This window comes from Bubalus bubalis, chromosome 2 (genome assembly GCF_019923935.1).
Source record: "Bubalus bubalis isolate 160015118507 breed Murrah chromosome 2, NDDB_SH_1, whole genome shotgun sequence".
Taxonomy (NCBI): Eukaryota; Metazoa; Chordata; class Mammalia; order Artiodactyla; family Bovidae; genus Bubalus; species Bubalus bubalis.
In genome coordinates this window covers 13,045,523-13,060,424 of record NC_059158.1, presented here as the reverse complement: position 1 = coordinate 13,060,424, position 14,902 = coordinate 13,045,523, and the positions used below count along the sequence as shown (strand labels likewise).

The 14,902-nt window shown below is 42.0% G+C and overlaps 1 protein-coding gene across 8 annotated transcripts in view; it reads left to right on the top strand.

Moving 5' to 3' along the window:
- Window positions 1–1,373: 1,373 nt before the first annotated feature.
- The window catches only part of DEK (DEK proto-oncogene), a 41,814-nt gene continuing 28,285 nt past the window's right edge, over window positions 1,374–14,902 (top strand). For 3 of the 8 annotated variants that reach the window (XM_025266044.3, XR_003103855.3, XR_006544340.2), the window contains exons 1-6: window positions 1,391–1,577; window positions 1,962–2,115; window positions 7,051–7,152; window positions 7,377–7,486; window positions 8,937–9,031; window positions 9,914–10,034. In XM_025266044.3, coding sequence (XP_025121829.1) covers window positions 1,971–2,115; window positions 7,051–7,152; window positions 7,377–7,486; window positions 8,937–9,031; window positions 9,914–10,034 — 573 coding nt within the window. In that variant the 5' untranslated portion in view covers window positions 1,391–1,577; window positions 1,962–1,970. Of the gene's footprint in view, window positions 1,578–1,694; window positions 1,851–1,961; window positions 2,116–7,050; window positions 7,153–7,376; window positions 7,487–8,936; window positions 9,032–9,913; window positions 10,035–14,902 lie in introns of those variants that run through there. The other 5 variants (XR_006544344.2, XM_044927586.2, XM_044927584.2 and 2 more) reach the window with 5 other exon arrangements.

The following is a 14,902-nucleotide window of genomic DNA, read 5'->3' as shown; positions in this document are numbered from 1 at the left end:
GTGACTGGAAGAGAAGAGATTTGCAACAAATATTTTTGAATGAATAAGTGAATTACTGAAAAAGAATGTAAAGGGAATAGTGATGGTATTGGGGTAGGAGAAGCACTTGAGCATAGAGCTATTGGAGAGTTTTAAGCAAGAGTAAATGAAAACAAAAAACTCCCAAATAGATTATCTCGGCTGCTGTGTGACTAGTAGGTGGAGGTAGCAACGTGGAAGCCACCTAATCAGGGAAGGAGTATGTCAAAATCCAAGCAAGAGAGTGGACAGGATTGAGTGGCACCAGCAGAGTGGGAGATGGTTTAAATTTTGAGGGAAGAAATGACAGAATTTTCTTGTTTTCAGACAGAACTTGCTTATGTTTTCATAGGGGCACAAAAGGAAAAGAGAAGATTCAAAGACCATGTCTAATTTCTGCACACAAAGCGGAATCCATTCGGGCAAATTTAACTGACCCTGTTTCTAATATAAATACGTCCAATAAAAGGATCCTTTGGTCAGACAGTGGTGGGGCGGGAGGGGGGGATGTGAAACAACGGGAATCACAGACACAACGGTGGAGCATCGGAGCGAGGTGTAGGGGGAGGAGCAGTGTTCCGTTTTAACAAAGCCAAATGCGAGTTTATTGCGAGGGTTTTGACCTACAGGCCCGGAAACTCAAGGCTGTGGGAGCAGTGTGTTGTTGTTGTTTTTAAGTTTTAAAGGATTCTGCGGAGATGGCCCACGTCTCCAGGAGAAGTCTGGACTGGGCGATACCGTTTTTTCTTCTATTATAACGAGCACACACGACTTCCCCCTAACATTTACAGGTCTGGAAATCTTTTTGTCTCCGGTGACGCGAACTTTCTATGCAATAGGATCTTTTTCCTCGCGATGCACTTTGCAAGCGATGGGGTCCTCCTAACAGCAGATTCAGGAATCATCACCAGCGTGATCTCTGGGACCCAAAAGAGATCACTCACTTAGTAATTCCGCGCAACCTCTGGGAAATAACTGTAGCAGGGACTTAACTGGATGTAAACTTCTTCACCCTCCCTCCTTCCCGCCGCCTCCCGGACCCACGGCCGCTCCTCCTCCTTTCCGGGAACGAGCCGCGGAGACAATACACAGGCAGGCCCCCTAGCGTTCTTCCGCTCAGCGCCGCCACGCCGGCCCCGCGCCCGCTCCCGCCCGCCGCCCGCGACGCGGCCTGTCCGCTGTCCCAGCGGAGCGCCGTATCGGCGGCGAGACGCCACCGGGGCGACCCAGGAGCGCGCGAGCCCCCTGCGCCCGCCGCCGGGACGACCTATCGAGGCTCCACCCCGGCTCGGAGGGCTTTCCTCAGAGGCGAGCGCCCGCCCCGCCCCCCCAACCCCGCGCGCGCCAACTCCCAGCTCGCGGCCCTGATTGGCCGCCGCATTCCCGCTTTCCTTCCCGAACCGCCATTTTGAAAATCGTGTTGATTCTGGGCAGCCGAGAGCGCGGCGCGAGCGTCACGCCAGCGAGCGGCCCGTGCGCGTCCTCCTCGGCGCCCGTCGCCGCCTCCGGGAGCCTCTTCGTGCCCTCGCGCGCCAGGCCCGTGGCCGCCGGCACCCGCGGTGAGGGCCGCGTCGGCCTGGGGGAGGCCGAGAGGGCGCGCGGGGCCCCGCCCGCACCTCCGCGGCCATTTGGACGGCGGCCTGGGGCGGGGGGAGGGGAGGGGACGCGGGGCGGCCGGCGGCGCGGCGCGGGGCCGGGCGATGGGAGGGGCGGCGCGGCGCCCGCGCTTTCCCGCCTCGGCACGCGCGACGGCCAGCGGGGCCAGAGGGAAAAGCTGCCCCCCGGGGGAGTGAGCGCCGTCGTCCCGGATACGCGGGGAGGCAAACTTTGAGGTCCGGGCTCCTCGCGGCTCCCTGGGGCTACGCAGGGTGGGCCGGCCGGTTGGGGCGGCCGGGAGCGAGGGGAGACCGAGCCGAGGGGTTTGGTGTGCTCCGCGCCCGCAGGTCCACAGCATGTCCTCCTCGGGCACAGCTGCGGAGGGAGAGGCAGCCCCCGCCCAGCCCGCGTCCGAAAAAGAGCCCGACATGCCCGGCCCGAGAGAGGAAAGTGAAGAGGAGGACGAGGACGACGACGAGGAAGAGGAGGAGGAAGAGAAAGGTGGGGAGAGGATGTCGTCTTTCCTAGTGATGGATTGTACCGAAAACGCTTTTTCTGGCTCTTTGTGCACTTAGAGACGCTCAGTAGGAGTGATTTTTTTTTTTCTTCAGTAAGAATGTGGAATTATCTGTGGTTTGTGTGTGTGTGTGTGTGTGTGCCCGCGCGCGCGCGCTCCGAGCAGCAGCGGAGAAAATAACTTTGTGAATTCCAATTTAAAAAGAACAAAATCCTTGTTCCGTTGTTGTTGTTTCCGAGTGCAGTTTACTTCTCGCCAGCAACAGACGTTCATAACATTTCACTGTTTGACAGGAAGTTTGTAAGTTTCAGATCTGTTTTTTTTTTAAACTGCTGGCCTTGGGGTACTATGGTAATCTTTTATTTTTGCTCTTCAGTACACATCCTTTACGTTTCGAAATTGTAAGGCTCTGACAGTAAGAATTGAAGAAGTTGTTAATGCTAGACCTGAAAATATTTTAATCGTTCGAGTATATTTGCTGAGCTTCAGCAGACGTTCGTTTCAGAGGCTTAAGGGAGTTAACTTTCACGGGGAAACACCGGTGAAAGCGGTTGCTACTTAAAGTAGAGTACGAAAGCAGTGAACTGTGAAAAGAAACTTAAAGAGCTCAGAGTTGTCTCAGTTTTGGTGTAGAGGGAGAACAGTAGTGATCTATGTGACTGGACGCTTGAAACGGGGAGAACCTTAGAGAATTGAGGAGTGGTCCCGCGGTCAGTTTATCCAGGGGGCAGTGCGTGTTGAGGTATGCCAGCTTCATGAAATGATTCCAGCCTCTTAAATCTCCGTATCAGAGATCTTAGCATTCTCTGATGATATTAGCCCAATATGGATTTATTTAATAGTTGATTACAACTCAGCCAAACCAGGTTTCACTGTTTGGTTTTGTTTTTTTCCAAGCCTAAACCAGTCCATAATCAGCATTTTATGAATACAATCTGGGTTGAGATTACTCGGTGTGCTTTTTTGTTTGTCTAAAGTGGTAGGTGCTCTAAGAGGGGAAGCATGCCTGCATTTAAGTACAGAAACGCTTAGGAGAAAAATACGGATTAATTTTAAATTATTCATAATGTAATAACTGAAAATTGGCTGCAGTATCTCACTGCTAGTCCAAGACTTTCTCAGCATTTTTTCCTCCAGTTTTTGCTTTTGGATACCACTGAGATGATGAATTTCTTCACGTCAGGAAAAAATTACAGAAGTCATGTGTTCAATAAAGGCACTATAAATGACCAGTACAGTAATGCTTGGGAGATTGATAGTTCAAATTGCGATTTTTTTTTTTTTTAACATGAAAAATTTTTTTTAAATGCCCAGGCAGTTTTGTAGTTGTCTTAAATTTGTTACTGTTCTCTTTTCCTGCTCTGAGGTGTTTGTGTGACAATTTAAATGGAGGATGTTTTTATCCTACTTAGCCCTGAAAATATAACTCTACTAGTGAGGCATCTAGAAACACGGCACTGAAATTTGTGCCAAATACGGTGTGGAATTGACTTGACTTGGCAGCGGTTTGGGGAGTGAGGGAAAGGTGGCAGGAGATGCCTCGTAAAAGATAACTTCTAGGTTTCTGTCGTTGGCAGCTGGGTAGGTTATACTACCATTTTCTGAAAAGTAGAATTCACGAAGGTGAGTGAGTTTGGAGATGATTATGACTCCTCTTTTGGGTGCATTGAGTTTGGTGCCTATAGGACATGAAGTGGAGCTGTCCAGTGTGAAGCTCAAGAGAATGCTCTGGACTGGAGGTAGACCAGGGAAGTCATTAGCTTATAGATGGTAATCAACAGCCAGTAAAGGGCATAAATCATTCAGGGAAGGGAAGCTGGTCATCTTCAGAGTTGTTTTAGAGTGCTGTCTGTTCATTCTTCATTCAGCTAATACACGCCATGGCCAGGACACACCTGCTGGAGTCCCTTTTTTTTTTTATTAATTCTTTCTGGGCTGAGCGTTACATCTGCAGATCTTGCCTGTCCTTCAAAGCCAGCTCCAATGTTTTGATCCTTTTTCCATAATCCTAAAAGAATTACTCTTTCATCAACTCACAGAACTTCAATTTTATCTTTCTTGAAGTATATTAATCTTCTTTGGAGTATATTTGAGTCTCCTAGACTCTACTCAGATCAGATCAGATCAGTCGCTCAGTCCTGTCTGACTCTTTGCGACCCCATGAATCGCAGCACGCCAGGCCTCCCTGTCCATCACCAACTCCCGGAGTTCACTCAGACTCACGTCCATCGAGTCAGTGATGCCATCCAGCCATCTCATCCTCTGTTGTCCCCTTCTCCTCCTGCCACCAATCCCTCCCAGCATCAGAATAAGTCAACTCATCGCATGAGGTGGCCAAAGTACTGGAGTTTCAGCTTTAGCATCATTCCTTCCAAAGAAATCCCAGGGCTGATCTCCTTTAGAATGGACTGGTAGGATCTCCTTGCAGTCCAAGGGACTCTCAAGAGTCTTCTCCAACACCACACTTCAAAAGCATCAATTCTTCAGTGCTCAGCCTTCTTCACAGTCCAACTCTCACATCCATACATGACCACAGGAAAAACCATAGCCTTGACTAGACGAACCTTTGTTGACAAGGTAATGTCTCTGCTTTTGAATATGCTATCTAGGTTGGTCATAACTTTCCTTCCAAGGAGTAAGCGTCTTTTAATTTCATGGCTGCAGTCACCATCTGTAGTGATTTTGGAGCCCAGAAAAATAAAGTCTGACACTATTTCCCCGTCTATTTCCCATGAAGTGATGGGACTGGATGCCATGATCTTCATTTTCTGAATGTTGAGCTTTAAGCCAACTTTTTCACTCTCCACTTTCACCTTCATCAAGAGGCTTTTTAGTTCCTCTTCACTTTCTGCCATAAGGGTGGTGTCATCTGCATATCTGAGGTTATTGGTATTTCTCCCAGCAATCTTGATTCCAGCTTGTGTTTCTTCCAGTCCAGCGTTTCTCATGATGTACTCTGCATATCAGTTAAATAAGCAGGGTGACAATATACAGCCTTGACGTACTCCTTTTCCTATTTGGAACCAGTCTGTTGTTCCATGTCCAGTTCTAACTGTTGCTTCCTGACCTGCATACAGATTTCTCAAGAGGCAGATCAGGTGGTCTGGTATTCCCATCTCTTGAAGAGTTTTCCACAGTTTATTGTGATCCACACAGTCAAAGGCTTTGGCATAGTCAATAAAGCAGAAATAGATGTTTTTCTGGAACTCTTGCTTTTTCCATGACCCAGTGGATGTTGACAATTTGATCTCTGGTTCCTCTGCCTTTTCTAAAACCAGCTTGAACATCTGGAAGTTCACGGTTCACATATTGCTGAAGCCTGGCTTGGAGAATTTTGAGCATTACTTTACTAGCGTGTGAGATGAGTGCAATTGTGCAATAGTTTGAGTATTCTTTGGCATTGCCTTCCTTTGGGATTGGAATGAAAACAGACCTTTTCCAGTCCTGTGGCCACTGCTGAGTTTTCCAAATTTGCTGGCATATTGAGTGCAGCACTTTCACAGCATCATTTTTCAGGATTTGGAATAGCTCAACTGGAATTCTATCACCTCCACTAGCTTTGTTCGTAGTGATGCTTTCTAAGGCCCACTTGACTTCACATTCCAGGATGTCTGGCTCTAGGTCAGTGATCACACCATCGTGATTATCTGGGTCGTGAAGATCTTTTTTGTACAGTTCTTCTGTGTATTCTTGCCATCTCTTCTTAATATCTTCTGCTTCTGTTAGGTCCATACCATTTCTGTCCTTTATCGAGCCCATCTTTGCATGAAATTCTCTACTCAGAGAAGGCAGTGGCACCCCACTCCAGTACTCTTGGCTGAAAAATCCCAGGGACGGTGGAGCCTGGTGGGCTGCCGTCTATGGGGTTGCACAGAGTCGAACACGACTGAAGCAACTTAGCAGCAGCAGACTCGACTAGACATGGTCTCTTTTCAGGAAATGTTCAATTTCCTTTTTTTTTTTATATTATTTTTATTTATTTGGCTGCACATGATCTTAGTTGTAGCATGTGGGATCTAGTTCCCCAACCAGGGATCAAACCCAGGACCCCAGCATTGAGAACTCACCAGGGGAGTCCCTCAATTTCTTAACCATCTGTTGATGCCCCCTTAGTATCTAGTGCAGCTTTGCACAAAAAAGGCATTCAGGTGAATGAATGGAAGGCCTTCCAACAATATGTAATTAGTGTCCTCTTATTTGTCTGAGTTTATCTCAGTCAGAAAGTAAATGGGTTTTAGAAAATCCAGCTTAATGTTGTAAGTGTTAAAGTAAAAAACTCAGTCCAGACGAAACATTGCAAAACTTTTTTTCCCACGGATTTATGACCATTATTATGAATATCATTTATTGCACTACAAAGTAATGGCATCCCAGTTGATTGCCTTAAATGTTAACTTGCATAATTTTACCCTAGCTGTAGTAACTAACCTGGGTGCTCTGCCTTATTGTTCTTCTTTTTCTTTCTTCTGTCAGCTTACTAAATTACTGCTTTCCTTGGCTATCTCTTGAAATTCTTTTATCTCAATTTTAACTTGCTGTTTTCTGATGTACAGTAAACAGAATCCCTATAAATAGAATATGTCTAATCAAATTGTAGATTAACGAGCATCTTGGTGATTTTTCACAAATTGACTTCTGTAGCAATAATTGTAGCTGGATAAAAGTTTGTTTGCTTTCTGATTTTTTTTTTTTTTAAACACCAGTTCCTCTGTGAGGTTGGCTGGGTAGATAAAATTTTAAAAATTTCAGTGATGATACTAACTTACCAAGTATTTTCACCTCTGTTGTATCATTTGCTTCTCTAAATCATACTTAGAAGAATAAGATACTAGGTTTCTACAGTTTTTTTTCCCCTACATGTTTATATAATACATCCTTTAAGCTTTTTGTTACTTAAGAAGTGTTAAATTAACTTCTAGAAAAGAGCCTCATTGTGGAAGGCAAGAGGGAAAAGAAGAAAGTAGAGAGGTTGACGATGCAAGTCTCTTCCTTACAAAGAGAGCCATTTACAATCGCACAAGGTAAGTTTATATGCCTTTCATTCTGTAGTGAAAATGCCTCAGTATACAAAATGATGGTTAGCAGTGTTTAGTTTTTAGTGTTTACTAAGTACTAATATATTACAGGTGTAATTTAATTTGTTCTATGAGAGCAGAAGTTATATGTAAACTAAGCTCTAAAAATAATTCTCATTAAATGTTCTAACACATAATGGGTGTTTAACATGGTATTTTTTTTCCTCTAGGAAAAGGGCAGAAACTTTGTGAAATTGAAAGGATACATTTCTTTTTGAGTAAGAAGAAAACAGATGAACTTAGAAATCTCCATAAACTGCTTTACAACAGACCAGGAACAGTAAGACCTTTTTTATACGTTTTACCTAGTAGTGTACTTATGTGTTAAAATACTTTACAACAGGAACATAATTTTAGTTCTGGAAAGGACTTTAGTTCTAGAACTAAATCACTTACGTCAATCTCCATTCCATAAAAGTGAGCCAACTGACAGACAGTTTAATGACATATCCTAGCACATGTAGCTAGATATAGCCATTAGTATTGTAACATCCAGAGCTCTTTATATTGTTGTTTTTAAGTGAAAGTTGCTCAGTCGTGTCCAACTCTTTTCGACCCCATGGACTATATATAGTCCATGGAATTCCCCAGGCCAGAAACTGGAATGGGTAGCCTTTCCCTTCTCCAGGGGATCTTCCCAGCACAGGGATTGAACCCAGGTCTCCTGCCTTGTGGGCAGATTCTTTACCAGCTGAGCCACAGGGGAAACCCAGGAATACTGGAGTGGGTAGCTTATCCCTCCCTTCTCCAGCGGATCTTCCCAACCCAGGAATCGAACTGGGGTCTCCAGCACTTCAGGTGGATTCTTTACCAACTGAGCTACCAGGGAACCCCATAGTTGTTTTTAAGCCAAACTAAAATTTCAGATTGTGAAATCAAAGTTTTGGTTTAGTGATCTTTAACTGTGTTAGAAGAAATTTATTTTTTGAATGATTTCTAGCCATTCAGAATAAACGATACAGAATATTGTGTTTCATTTTTTGAGGAAATATCTGATAAATCGGGATAATTTTTGCTGACAGTTTGTTAAAATAAATCAGTGTTTCATTTACTGATCATAATACTGTACACACAACTTCAGTATTCCATACACCTGAGGACACTTCGCTTTGGGCTGTGCATGGGCAAAGTAAAGCTTGACATTGTTAGACTCTCTGAAGTGTGGTAAGCTTTGTTTTCATATGTGTTACTTCATTCAACCCTGACAATAGTCTGATCTACACAAGTCCCATTACTGCTAAATGGTATTGACTTTTGGAGGGACTCTGTTCTTTACTTTTTAAAGAATAAATCCCTGACTTTCTTGAATGAAAAATTAATATTACTGGTAACTTGTATTACTTAGGGAATTTTTTTTTTTCAGTTATTTATTTATTTTGGCTGCACTGCCTGGCTTGTGGAATATTTATTCCCCAACCAGAGAATGAACCTGGGCCTTGACAGTGAGAGCGGGAAGCCGGAACCACTGAACTGCCAGGGAATGAGAGTGTCTTTTAAGTAGTAACTTTCCACATCCCTGGGTGCTATCAGATAACATTTTGTTTGTAAACATTTTATAATGTTAATATTTTAGTAACAAATGCACTTTTCCATTGTGAATTTTAAAATGTGGAATAAACCAGTATTGTAACATGGAGACTGATGTGAAAAGAAAAATGTTGGCTTTGAAATTTTTCTTGTTTACATTACTGGGTAATAAGTAGCATTAATAATAGGAGAAACATTTTCAGGTGTCCTCATTAAAGAAGAATGTGGGTCAGTTCAGTGGCTTTCCATTTGAAAAAGGAAGTATCCAATATAAAAAGAAGGAAGAAATGTTGAAAAAGTAAGTTATCTTTATAAATAATCACGTTTAGATTAATGTGCTTCAGCTTTTTTTTTTTAACATTTAAGTATAACTGCCCTTACATTTTCAGTAGACTGCTGATTCTTTGCTTTAAATTCCAAGACCATGTCATATAAACTATTAACTTGCTTTCTGAAAAATAGTGGCTATCAAGATTATTGAAAGCTCAAAGACATTTCTGTTCCTTAGAAGAATAAGGTAAATCATTCACCCCCCCAAATCCAGAAGGTCCAAAGGGAATGTAAATGTAGTAAAAACTCTTCCACTCCTATTCTGTGTCAGCCACTCCATTCCCTCACTTATAAGTGCCATTTAAACTGTTTTGAAGATAATCAAGTTAATAGAAATAATTTCCACCCTAATGCAGACAAGATGATATATTCTTTAAACAATTTTTTTAATGAGATGATACATTCTTAAAAGTTTTTTATTAAGTCCCCTGTAGTTTAAAACTTGAGTATTAAACATGATTACCTGTTACTTTCTTTGAGACATTGTCAGTAGGAATACTCAGGGGAAAATGTAGTATTTAATCACCAGCCAGAAGAATTAACAAGTTTGTGAATTTTAAGTAATGAAATATTTTACATTATTTTCTAGTGAATGAAGTAAGTTTTTTCTTATACCACCATTAAAACTTATATGGTACATGATGTTTTCTGTTTATAATAGTACCTGGCTATATTTTGTGCATGCACCAGTCAAGATTATTGGGAGTACTTCTGAGATTCAGAGAAACACTGACTGCTTTCTTAATGTTTGTGGCTGAGCCAGTTGGGTTAGCTCTTATCTTTATATTGTGGAGAATGTTTATAAATTTTCCTATGTAATCACATTGGCTTTTTCCATTTTCTTTTTCAGATTTAGAAATGCCATGTTAAAGAGCATCTGCGAGGTTCTTGACTTGGAGAGATCGGGTGTAAATAGTGAACTGGTGAAAAGGATCTTGAATTTTTTAATGCATCCAAAGCCTTCTGGCAAAGTGAGGATCAATTTTTACTATTTCAGTAACAAATCAATTCTTTTTAGCCTATCCTTTCTCTCTTTTTTTTTAATGAACATTTTAATAGTTAGCAGCATTGCTGTCAATATTCAGTAATATCATCTGCATTCAAAGAATTTGCCTTTGGTTGACATACCCGCAACAATTTTGATAGAGAAAACAGAGAAGCATACAGATGTGTTCTCCCTTATCAAGCATAAAGGATTTAAGATTAAGAAAGATAGATAATTGTTATCTAAATGTCAAATGGGACAGAAATACAAAGAATCCAGAGTTATGCATCTAGAAGATACTTGAACAGAAGTAGGGCTGAGGAGGAAGTATTGGGCTGGTGAGGGAGGGTGTACAGCCTGTAATCAGATCCAGAAAGACAAGGTGGTGTGCTAGAGCCAGAGATTTACTAGATACTGGAGTAAGGTTATGAAAAAGGGGTGGAAAAAAGCTGGCCTTTTGAAGTTTCTTGGGTTGGATTTCCAGAAACATCAAGAGAGCCCAGGAGCTGGACAGGGGAGTAAAATGGTCTTATGGTTTTTGCCATTCTTCTAAAATCTGGATTCAGTTCAGTCACTCAGTTGTGTCCAACTCTTTGTGACCCCATGAACTGCTCCCTGCCAGGCCTCCCTGTCCATCACCAACTCCCGGAGTTGACCCAAACTCATGTGCATTGAGTCGGTGATGCCACCCAACCATCTCATCCTCTATCGTCCCCTTCTCCTCCCGCCTTCAATCTTTCCCAGGATCAGGGTCTTTTCAAATGAGTCAGCTCTTCATATCAGGTGGCGAAAGTATTGGAGTTTCAGCTTCAAATCTGGATTAGATTTGCCCAAATTAAACACAGTAGCAAAGGACATCACTGAATTGAAGTGGTAATTATCTGAACTTGCCTTTTCAGCTTAAGTCTTTTAGCAGTTATTTTCATATTTTCTCATCTTAATAGGAAAGAATTGAGAAGAGATCTAGAAGGCCTAGGAGCTCAGAGTCCATTAGTGAGGAGAGAAGGGCATTAAGATTAGAAAACTGGGAAATAGCTCTGGGACTTTTATTTTTGCCTGCTCTTGGTCCTGTTGACTATTAGCTGGACAGTGACGCCTAAGGATATTTTTATCATGTAGCTACAAATTGAAGAGGTGATGGGGATGGAATTCTCATTGGTTTATCTATAAGATGAGTTTGAACAGTTTCCCCAGAAGCAGTTACTAAGTTGTCTGAATTATGAGGGATGTGTTTAATTCAACTTTTCCTCAGTGGTTTTCAAATGTGTTTAGCTTCAAGACCCTATCACTTTCTTAAAGTTAATGAGGACCTCTAGAGCTTTTGTTTATGTGAGTTATTTTGATATTTGGTAGTGGTGACTTAGTCCCTAAATCCTATCTCTTTGTGACCCCATGGATGATAGCCCACCAGGCTCCTCTGTCCATGGGATTTCCCAGGCAAGAATACTGGAATGAGTTGCCATTTCCTTCTCCAGGGGATCTTCCTACCCAAGGGACTGAACTCAGGTCTCCTGAATTGGAGACAGATTCTTCTTACAGAATGAGCCACCAGGGATGCCCATTTTGATATGTCAATTCAGTTCAGTCCTGTCCGACTCTTTGTGACCCCATGAATTGCAGCACACCAGGCCTCCCTGTCCATCACCATCTCCCGGAGTTCACTCAGGTCGGTGATGCCATCCAGCCATCTCATCCTCTGTCATCCCCTTCTCCTCCTGCCCCCAATCCCTCCCAGCATCAGTCTTTTCCAATGAGTCAGCTCTTCGCATGAGCTGGCCAAAGTACTAGAGTTTCAGTTTTAGCATCATTCCTTCCAAAGAACACCCAAGACCGATCTCCTTCAGAATGGACTGGTTGGATCTCCTTGCAGTCCAAGTGACTCTCAAGAGTCTTCTCCAACACCACACTTCAAAAGCATCAATTCTTCGGTGCTCAGGTTTCTTCACAGTCCAACTCTCACATCCATACATGACCACTGGAAAAACCGTAGCCTTGACTGGACGGACCTTTGTTGGCAAAGTAATGTCTCTGCTTTTGAATATGCTATCTAGGTTGGTCATAACTTTCCTTCCAAGGAGTAAGTGTCTTTTAATTTCATGGCTGCAGTTACCATCTGCAGTGATTTTGGAGCCCCAAAAAATAGTCTGACACTGTTTCCCCATCTATTTCCCATGAAGTGATAGGACCAGATGCCATGATCTTCATTTTCTGAATGTTGAGCTTTAAGCCAACTTTTTCACTCTCCTCTTTCACTTTCATCAAGAGGCTCTTCAGTTTCTCTTTACTTTCTGGCATAAGGGTGGTGTCATCTGCATATCTGAGGTTATTGATATTTCTCCCGGCAATCTGGATTCCAGCTTGTGCTTCTTCCAGTCCAGCGTTTCTCATGACGTACTCTGCATATCAGTTAAATAAGCAGGGTGACAATATACAGCCTTGACGTACTCCTTTTCCTATTTAGAACCAGTCTGTTGTTCCATGTCCAGTTCTAACTGTTGCTTCCTGACCTGCATATAGGTTTCTCAAGAGGCAGATCAGGTGGTCTGGTATTCCCATCTCTTGAAGAATTGTCCACAGTTTATTGTGATCCACACAGTCAAAGGCTTTGGCATAGTCAATAAAGCAGAAATAGATGTTTTTCTGGAACTCTCTTACTTTTTCAATGACCCAGCAGATGTTGGCAATTTGATCTCTGGTTCCTCTGCCTTTTCTAAAACCAGCTTGAACATCTGGAAGTTCACGGTTCACATATTGCTGAAGCCTGGCTTGAAGAATTTTCAGCATTACTTAATAGCGTGTGAGATGAGTGCAGTTGTGCGGTAGTTTGAGCATTCTTTGTCTTTGCCTTTCTTTGGGATTGGAATGAAAACTGACCTTTTCCAGTCCTGTGGCCACTGCTGAGTTTTCCAAATTTGCTGGCATATTGAGTGCAGCACTTTCACAGCATCATCTTTCAGGATTTGGACTAGCTCAACTGGAATTCCATCACCTCCACTAGCTTTGTTCGTAGTGATGCTTTCTAAGGCCCACTTGACTTCACATTCCAGGATGTCTGGCTGTAGGTCAGTGATCACACCATCGTGATTATCTTGGTCGTGAAAATCTTTTTTGTATAGTTCTGTGATTTTGATATATACTGTCATAAATTTTTCAGTTTTTTTTTTTATTTAGAATATGCTACAGTACGGTATTTTGATATATACTGTATTCTAAATTAAAACTGAAAAGTTCTAAAATAGCAACAGACCCACTGCATGTTAACAAAAGTAATATTTTGTCTGAAAAATAGCTATACTTTCCAAAATTTTAATGAGAAGAATGACATTCTGTTTTTGCAGATCTGTTTGTGTCTTGATTTAAGACAGATCTATTCTCATTTGCTTCTGCATTTCCTTCTGTTGCAATAATGTATTGTTTTGCTTGAAGTATAAGAAAAAAAATCCAACTTCACACAGCTATGTAGTTAGAAAAAGGGGGGATATTTAAAAAGCCTTTCAGGTAATTTTGGATAGTCGCCTTTGATACAGCACTAAACCTCCACAGTTTGGTGGGGGGTGGGGGGGGCAGAGTCTTAAAGGTTAGTTGTAATGTAGTATCTAAAACCATGTTAATAAACTTGGATTTTTTACCTGTGTGTGATTTTGTAATAGGTACCCTCCATTTGGAAACTACTGATTCCCTGAATTACGCATCTTCCAAATGCTAGCACATTTCACTGTCAAAACACATTCATTAACATAACTATTATCAGGGGGGAAAAAATCTTCAAGTACTTGGGAGGCTGTCAGGCCCATGATAGTGGAGGTAAACTTTCCAAAATTTAATTTTCACTTGAAACTTTGAAATTCATCATTGGAAACAAGTGCTGTCAGTTGGTGTTTTTGTTTTTTGAGGTGACAGACTCACATTCATTTTTGACTATGTCTATCAAATACTAAGTCTGAATAGGCATCATTTTTCAATTATCCTTTAAAAAATGATGTTCCAAGGAAAAAAGGAGCTAACTTTGCAAGGCCATGGACTGTAGCAGTCCACCAGGCTCCTCTGTCCATGGTATTTCCCAGGCACTTTCGCTGCTCAGTTGCACAAATGCTTTTCGTCAAGAAAATCCGTGAACTTCCTTATGCAGCTGGAGTACTGTGTGTGAGCCTCCCATTTTGTTGTACAGATGTTGTGAAGATGTGCTCAGAGGTTGAGAGTCAACATCAAGGACTAGTGTGTGGTTGGTTATGAGGTGGTGAGGAGTAAAATGACTACAAACCCAAGTTCCTGCCTCAGTCTCGATAAGGTATCAGTAGGTTTGCCTACCTTCGTTTCTTGAGCAGTCACTACAAATGTCAGGGCAGTGAAAAGAGCAAATAAATACTTTTCTTGGTATTACTGTCAAAATAGTTCCGACCTTTAGGGCTTTTGGGAAGGTCTCAGGAAACTCTCAGGGTCTGTGAACCATACTTTGAGAACCATTGTTTGATCTTTTTTTTAATGACATCTTATTATATCCATTTTTCATATCTGATTTTGTGATGATTACCCCTTAATCTAATGGTATCAATCTCAGGCTATTTTCTATGCTACCATATGCTTTCATCATTTAAGGAAAACACTATAAAGTCATTAGTATTCATCTTCTAGAATAGTCTTAAACGTGCTTAAAAGTGTTGGTTTAACACTGTTTTACTTTCCTTTTGTACTTCTACCTTGTTTGTTAAATTTTGTTCCTCAAAGGGGATGATGCTCTTGCCACTGGTTTCCGATGAATATATTCAACTATTTTTAGAACCAATATAGGAAAGTTCTAAGGCACTTACATATTATTACTTTTTAAAAATGAAGATCTCTTCATTTATTTTTAGA